This window comes from Balaenoptera ricei, chromosome 10, assembly GCF_028023285.1.
Source record: "Balaenoptera ricei isolate mBalRic1 chromosome 10, mBalRic1.hap2, whole genome shotgun sequence".
NCBI lineage: Eukaryota > Metazoa > Chordata > Mammalia > Artiodactyla > Balaenopteridae > Balaenoptera > Balaenoptera ricei.
In genome coordinates this window covers 86,306,383-86,314,962 of record NC_082648.1, presented here as the reverse complement: position 1 = coordinate 86,314,962, position 8,580 = coordinate 86,306,383, and the positions used below count along the sequence as shown (strand labels likewise).

Here is an 8,580-nt window from a genome sequence, read left to right as displayed (position 1 = left end):
TTCTTCCTGATTTTTGCTTTAGTATTAACTTGCGTTTTCTGATTTAAAAATTTTTATAAAAGCAATACATGCACTTTAAATCACTTAGAATTGAGTCTGCCTTCCAAGATGCCCTATGTTTATCCTTTTGGCACATTACAAACACCTTAGAAGTGTGAGAACTCTTGTTTGAGACATAAACTACATCAAAACACAAATTCTGAAGTTCATGAATGTTTGAACATTTGATTCCTATGCCTTATGCTATAATATTTCTAATCCCATAATTACAAATTACAAAGAGCATGGGCTTTCAATCCTGGGTTTGAATCTTAACTCTGCCACCTACAACCTGTGTCACCCTCAGGTAGATTATTTAATCCGAGATGAGATTCCTCATCTGTAAAATAATGAGAGTTTTAGGAAGCTCTCAGGAAGACTATGAGAGTTAAATAAAATGTAAAGCATAGGATAGATTCTTTCACCCCCCCTCCCTTCCAAATATATTGGGCACTAAAGAATATTGCTTCTACATCAAGTGTAGAGAGAGGGAAAAGATATGGTTGAACAAGATAATGCCAAATTGTTTTCCAAAGTGGTTTACAAGAGTGCCCTTTCCTCCACCATGCTTGCCAACATTTGGTATTGTCAGCCTTATAAATCTGAAGGGTTCAAAATGGAATTTCATTCTGATGTTAATCTGCATTTTCCTAATTATTAATGAGGCTAAATACAGGAGGAGTGACTCAAAAAACTATTTAACAAGTAGACATAGCTGATGCAGGAGGACCCCTACCAGTCCAGGTATTAGTCCTTTAATTTCTGGTGTGGGGAGACATGGAGTCTAGGGACTCATATAGCCAGGGTGGCACTTGGGGGGTCTCAAGATAGTGACTACTTACTAACCAGTACATAAGTACTTTAATATCTAATATTGGTATAGCCATGTTTGCTAAATGTTGAGGTTTAAGGGCCATTTATATTTCCTCTGCAATGCCTATTTGTCTCTTTTGCCACTTTTCCTACTGTATTATCTTTGTTGATTCATAGGTATTCATTATATAGCCTGGGTGCTACTAATCCTTTATCAGTATATGGTACATACTATGTCCCAGTTGTGTCTTTTTGTAAGTAGACGGTCTTAATTTTAATGAAGTAGAATTTATCACATCATCCCTCCACAGACAGCACTTTTGGTCTTATTTTTCATATCTGAGAGGGCAAGCCCCTCACCCTATTCTTCTTTTTTAAAAGCATCATGGCTAATCTCGATTTACTATCTTCCATATAAATTTTAGAATCAGCTTGTTGGGATAATATGAAGAACTCCTTTGGGATTTTGCTCAGATATGCATTTACCCAGTGGGATCCAACTGGGGATGAACTAGCAACTTATGATACTGAATCTTCCTACTCATGAACATGGTTATACTTCTCCATTTGTGCAGATCTTTCTTAATGCCTTTTGATAAAGTTTTATAATTTCCTCCATAAAGGTATTGCAAATCATTTGTTTGATTTATTCCTAACTTCTACATGTTGTCTTGCTATTTTAATCTGTATTTTTAAAAAGAAAAATACATTTTAAGCTCTTTATCACTAGTGTCAAATGCTTTTTAGACAGTGAAGATACAGTAGTAGTATGAAATATTTTAATTAAAAATAAGCACGAATTATATTAAACTGTATAATATACAACCTATGCCAAAGTTTAAATTAAATAATAAAACCTATGATTTTGGACCAGCAGATACACTAGAAAGTTCATGTTTCGGGGTAAGTTGGGACACTGTATTAGCACAGGGAGCACTTTACTCCACCATTGCTAAATCTTTCAAGCTGTGGCTCTTTTGTCTCTTGGCCTTATAGCCTGGACGCAGGAACTCGATCTTTCTCTTCTTTGCTTCACTTTTATTTTTGTGTTTCTTCAGCTTTTTCTTGGCAGCGATATCAGGATTAGTTACAAACTTGAAAAAAGAATAGAAATGTTATACTACTTTTAAAGTAAATGTTAAACCAATAAAAATCAAATGCAGAAATGGACCATTTTGTTCACCTTAAACATCACAAATGCAATACATGCCCATTAAAGAAAATCTGGAGCCCCAGTTATAAAGTCCCACTTCTCAAATACATCCAATTCCTCTTTCCTCCCTGGGTAAGTCTGACACACATGCATGCACACACCCCTGGTTAAAAATAGTTAAGCCTAGTGAACATGCCAATTTTTTCAAAGAGCAGGCCTACCTCCAAAGCCTTCCTCTTTTTCCGGAGTGCCCTTTTCTCAGTAGCCTGTTTCTGTACAGAGGCAAAGGCTAAGGAGAAGCTCTCGAGCCCAACCAGCTTCTTCAGTAATTCTATGATTTCCTGGGATAGATTCTTCAGCGAAGGATCTAATCACACACACAATAATAATCAGAAACACGTAGGAAAGGACACATTTGAATATGTACAAAATTAACAACACGCAAAATTTAAACTCCTGAGGCTTTATCACTTTTATCACATCAACATTAGACACTGATCTAAAACTAGCCTCTCTGTTTCTGAGATGGGAGAAGAAGCAGAAGTGCTGGACACAGCACTCTGGGCCACACCTCATCCAGGATGCAGCAAGAGATCAGAGACCATGAAGCAACTTCCCAAGGGAATCCCGGCTCAGAAGACATTAAAGTAATTTGAGAACTTGACAAATGTTTTGGGTTACCTTTATTAACCTCTCAGCTCTGTGCAGATGGGGGCAAAGAAAGGTAATTGTGTTTCTCTAATTCCCAGGTCATAGAGGCTTGGCTCTGGCTGTATCCTCTTTTTTTGGATCAAAGACTCCTTTGAGAAGCTGACAAAAAACCATATTCTCCAACCCTTCCCTGCCTCCTCTCTCCCAAATGCAAATAGTCCAGGATTTCTGCATTCAATTTCAGGAAAGCTCATGACACCTACTGTAGATTGCAAGTTTCTTGAAGATGAGGACTGGGCCTTTCCCACCGCTGAAACCTTATTAGGTGCTCAATAAATGTTGGCTGAGAACCAAAGTCAACCTGACCTCTAAGAAGGAAACTCTCTCTCCAGGACTAAAACAGCTTCTGTTTTGACATTCACTTCATTTTTGTTTTATTTCAAATTCTTAACATCCACTTTACCTCCTCTCTTTCCAACCCCTAATTCCCACTTTTCCTAATATCAAAAGAGATAACTTAGGATCAGTGAGGGAAATGTACCAAATGTACCAGGTAAGAAAAAAAAATTGGAAAATTTAAAATATTTGAACTAAAAACTATCTCATATTTTTGCCTTGTAATTTTTGGGAATATAATGACATTTGTTCATTATTTTTCACAGCACTATAAGGTTTAGAACCACCCCAAATTATTTTTCTTTGAATATTTAATCTATGCTCAGGAGTAAAACATCATCTTTTAGGAGAGAAACATTCACTCTTAGACACAAGAAAGCATATAGGAGAAGACAGTCAAAAATAACACAAATATGCCTTATTTGCTTGCTATTAATTGCTTAATAATTAAGCAAGTTTTCTTTCTTAAACTCTGGCAGAGAGGGAGGACAGAAAGGACGAAGGAAGCATTCAGGAGAGAAGACAGGAATCCTAACATGCAAGTATTCAGAAGAGAGGCCACAGAATTACCCTGGTCCGAATAGGTGCTGTTCAGTTCTCGGAACAAAGGAGCTATGATCACTGGGAGGTACGGCTTCACCTTGTCTATTCCAAGATCCATTGCTACAGCTCCGAGAAACTTAAAGATGCATGTTCTCTGAAAGTACAGATCATTTTTCTTTTATACTTGCAGCTACACAGGGTTAATTTAGAAAACAATGTCTATTTGGGGGCAGATGTTATTGCTGCAGTTCTGGGTTCAAAAGTTCCTAGGGACTTAGGAGGATAACTAAAACCATTAAAATACTTAAAAAAAAAAAAAAAGACTACTTTCAGTCATCTTGCACATGCATCGCACCTTTAAGGGGTTTCTAGGTGAATAAGCAGCTTCCAGTTTTGCGATCCGGGACAACTTCTGGATCAACCAGAGCAGTGTGGCTGGCTTGCTCTGCTTTTCCTTCTCATCTGCACATGCCTTGTGTTCTTCTATATCCTCTCTGGCCATGCCATCACCTAAAACTTTCTGTTCTTCCATGTCTTCTTTTATGTTACCTTGCTTATCCCCAGAATCAGGTTCCAGTAAATATAAGACTTTGGCTACAAACAACAAATTCTTAACAACCTTAAAAAAAGGGGGAGAGGGGAAGGGTAAGAATTGGACTCTGATTTTGAAATAAATATGGCTCAGTTAAGCAGAAGCTAAAATAGGTATCCTACAATTAGAAAACAGAAAACTGGGTATTGCACTGTTAAACTGATGATCGAGCCTTTTTTTGGATTATTCTTCAGTTTACCTTACAGTGTGTCCAAACCTATTTCCATGTAACTTTTATCCATTTGGCCTACTTCTATTCTTTAAGGTTCCACTGAGTAAATAATTTCATTCTGGACCATCCATTTACATTTTTCAAGAGAGCTTTGATCCTCATTCCATTAAATTCCTTCATCCATTCTTCACCAAAATAACAGTTTCCCTTTATTGATCCATTTACTGAGCACTGACTAGTTGCCTTGTATACAGCGTTCCAATTCAACTGTAAAATATCCCTATTAGGTACTATTATCAGGAGAGAAAACCAAGGCTCAGAGCTGTTAAATCTCAGCCAAAGACAAAGTGAGTGGTCCGTCAGGATTCAAAGGTCTTTAGAATTCCAGCCCAAGTTCCTAAACGCTGAGCTCCTCTTTCCCGCATATACCATCTGGTCCAATTGCCCAGGGATGATTTTTCAGTCTTATAATAATGGACCCATTTATTGAGTCCTAACTCTACAACATACATGAAATCTCTGACGTGGGTATTTCACACCCGTTATGTGAAGGAGGAAACCAATTTGAATTTGATTTCCTTCACCATCCTGGCAACTCTGCTGGAGGAGCTGTGTACCCAAAGTTCCCCCAAATGTGGTACTCAGAATACCACACACTGTCCAAGGCTAGCCTGGCCATCAAGAGTTAATGCCGGGCTTCCCTGGTGGCGCAGTGGTTGAGAATCTGCCTGCCAAGGCAGGGGGCACGGGTTCGAGCCCTGGTCCGGGAAGATCCCACATGCCGCGGAGCAACTAGGCCCGTGAGCCACAATTACTGAGCCTGCGCTTTAGAGCCCGCGAGCCACAACTACTGAAGCCCGTGCGCCTAGAGCCCATGCTCTGCAACAAAAACAAGACACCGCAATGAGAAGCCCGCACACCGCAACGAAGAGTAGCCCCCGCTCACCGCAACTAGAGAAAGCCCACGCGCAGCAACTAAGACCCAACGCAGCCAAAACTAAAATAAATAAATAAAAGTAAGTAAATAAATTAAACCCCCCCCCCCAAAATCATTGTCCTTCAAAGCTTCAGTTGCAATGTGGAGTAGATATGTTAAAACTGAAGACGAAAAAGATAAACAGCCAGCCTCCCACTGCATCATCTTTATTGGGAATTTTAAACGGAGCCAGGAGTAATCCCGCTATGGACACCAGAGTCAGTTAGATACATGTGCCTAATTGAACAGGTATTTAAGTGTTTGTTTATATTTCATTTAATTCCCCAAGCTTTAACTAGGGAAAACCAAACCAAACCAAACCAAAAACCAAACGTGAGCTTATTCCTATAATGTTGGTAGAATAGGTCCCTTCTATTTAACTGGGAGGCTTACAATACTTACCTGCTCTCCTAGAGACTGATCCAAGAATTTGGAGTGCAACTGATGGCAAGAGGCTAGGGAGATACTTTTCATCTGTGAAAAGAAAATGGACATTGGCAGACACAGTGCAGGGTATTTCTGACTGTTTTTAAAAACTCGAAGTAACTATAATGATACAACTAAGGTAGGAGATTTTGCTCTGAATGACCACCTGTGTAGATCTGGAGAGGGAGGGTTCATGACCAGAAACTGTGTAAATGTTCCCTTCTATTTGCCATAAGAATTTTAGCTCAAGGACATGGGGAGAGATAGATCATAATCCTTTAGATTACTGGCAGACAACTTTACAACATTCAAATACTTTTCCCCCCGTTTTCTTCCCTTCCACTCTCTGCTCATTCAATGTTTATGGAGATCCCACTATAAGCCAGGCGTTGTGCTAGGCCCTACGAAATCGGAGACAGATAAAACATGGTCCCTACCCAACATTTTCAGGAACCTGATCTCATTAAGTCATCAACAAGGGTATGGAGGCAGGACAGACAGTATCTTATTCGCCAGTACTGATAAAGAACTTAAATATATGATGGAAGATAAATATGCTAAATAAGCAAATCAAAAGTCTGACTAGATCAATGGTCTAAAAATTATCTTTGAAAAATCTTGGCCATGAGGGTGACCCCTCTCTAGTTACTAACACTCCTGTGGATCCACATGTGCATCAAGTTGTTGACTGGAAGAGTTTATCCCAAGGCCAACCCCAAGACAGTTACAGGAACCAGAATGAACATCTCATGTAGATGAGAGAAGGAAAAAGTCTTAGAGAAAACTTACCTTTTGGTCAAGGTCACTTGTTAGGAAGCTGATTGCTACAGGTTCTGAGAGTTTCTTTTTAGTTTTTTTGACATTCCGTTTTCTGATAAGTTCCTCTGGTCGGCAAGAGGCAAAGAGCAATCCAAAAATCTGGGCTGCGGTGAGCCACACCCAGTTGTGTGGATGTCTCAGATGAGAGTGCACGTGACCTAAGGGAGCCAAAGTGCATCCTCAGACGTCAAGGTTTTCCTGACTCTGTGGTGGTGAGCGTGACTAATTCAGGCGTTCCTTGAGTATCTATTATGTGCTTGGATTTAGGAATCAAAGATGAACAAAATAGTCCCTGCTTCCCAGAAGTGACGTGGAGAGACTGGAAACAACTAGAGAACCAACTCTACCGTGGTAAATGATACGAGAGAGGTCCGAGTTAGCCTGAAAACAGACCGGTTTCATAAGAACTAGCTAAAGACTCAAGGAGATAAGGTAGCATTAACAACTACAATTTCTAAACTAAAATTAAGGTAAATATGTACATGGGTACATACTCTTTTCTCATAACTATTGAAATCAGCGGCTCCAAGTAGCTGACTGGAAAGGTATCATTTATTGAGGTGTTCTAGGTGCCAGGCATAGGCTAAACGTGTTACACATATTACCTGATTTAGACGTCACAACAGTTCTGTGAGGTTGGAACTGTCATTCCCATTTTATAGTTCCAGAGGGAGCTAAGTAACGTGCCAAGCTGTAACAGGCAGAACCAAGCCTGGGCCACAGCTTAATCTGGCCCCAAAGCTCATATTCTTAAACATGCCCCCTTAAACTATCTTAAGGATGAGCCGTTAAAGATCACACTCTTGGCTTCCCTGGTGGCGCAGTGGTTGAGAATCTGCCTGCCAATGCAGGGGACACGGGTTCGAGCCCTGGTCCGGGAAGATCCCACATGTCGCAGAGCAACTAAGCCCGTGAGCCACAACTACTGAGCCTGCAGGTCTGGAGCCTGTGGTCCACAACAAGAGAGGCTGTGATAGTGAGAGGCCCGCGCACCGCGATGAAGAGTGGCCCCCGCTTGCCACAACTAGAGAAAGCCCTCGCACAGAAACGAAGACCCAACACAGCCAAAAATAAATTAAATAAATAAATTAAAAAAAAAAAAAAAAAAAAAAAAGATCACACTCTTATGCTACAGGGCCATTCTCCATATACCACACTTGGAAAGTACAGTAGAAAAGCCTTGTGGTTACAGACTAAAATGCTAAATGAGCCATCTCATATCTGAGTTTTAGTCTCTGCTGCTTTATTTCATGAAGATGGTTTTACTTTTTTTTCTATATGAACCTTTGTAATTATCTCAGTGGAGCCATACCAGAGTAGGCCATAGAGTAACTTAGTAACTGGATTATTTCTCATAAAATCATATGAGTTCTCTTAAAACAAGTGGGTATTTAAAACATTCATTGCAATGTCTATTTCCTACTGATTAATCAAAACTAAAACATTAAATTAAAAATTCCAGGATCTTATTTTTCATTTAAAGAAATGAATTTTATTTCATTTTATTTTATTTCATTTAAATAATATATAACTTAAATATTCCCACAGAAGTGAAACGGTTTAGTAAATTATGGCACATTTACACGATGGATTATTCATAGCCATTTAAAAGGATATCTACTAAGTATGTTATAGTACTATAATATGCCTCCTTAGGTATAAACAGGATATAAAAGTTTATATGGAATTATGCAACCTCAAAAAAAAACAAAACAAAAAACCTATGGTTATTTGACAAAAGGAAGCCTGGATGGAAATGTATAACAAATAATCATCAAGTGGCAAGGAGGACTTTGGGAAATTTTTTCCTTTCTTTTACTCCTCCATAATTAATATTCTTTCTTATTTATAAATGAAATATATTATTTATGAGGATACATATATACATACATATATTATTTGTTTGTTTCTTCCCCCAGAAAGAAATATTTTCACTGTAATCAATCTGCAAGGGCCTTTTAAATCTTTTTCTCATGTACTTTTCCCCTGACATTATATAT

General features: G+C 38.9%; 1 protein-coding gene across 2 annotated transcripts in view; it reads right to left on the bottom strand.

Moving 5' to 3' along the window:
- Nucleotides 1–1,617: 1,617 nt before the first annotated feature.
- UTP20 (UTP20 small subunit processome component) overlaps nt 1,618–8,580 on the bottom strand; it is a 93,195-nt gene continuing 86,232 nt past the window's right edge. For both annotated transcript variants that reach the window (XM_059936747.1, XM_059936748.1), the window contains exons 57-62: nt 6,551–6,738; nt 5,738–5,809; nt 3,951–4,214; nt 3,623–3,749; nt 2,227–2,372; nt 1,618–1,946 (exon numbers count right to left, since the gene is read on the bottom strand). In XM_059936747.1, coding sequence (XP_059792730.1) covers nt 1,791–1,946; nt 2,227–2,372; nt 3,623–3,749; nt 3,951–4,214; nt 5,738–5,809; nt 6,551–6,738 — 953 coding nt within the window. In that variant the 3' untranslated portion in view covers nt 1,618–1,790. The remainder of the gene's footprint in view (nt 1,947–2,226; nt 2,373–3,622; nt 3,750–3,950; nt 4,215–5,737; nt 5,810–6,550; nt 6,739–8,580) is intronic.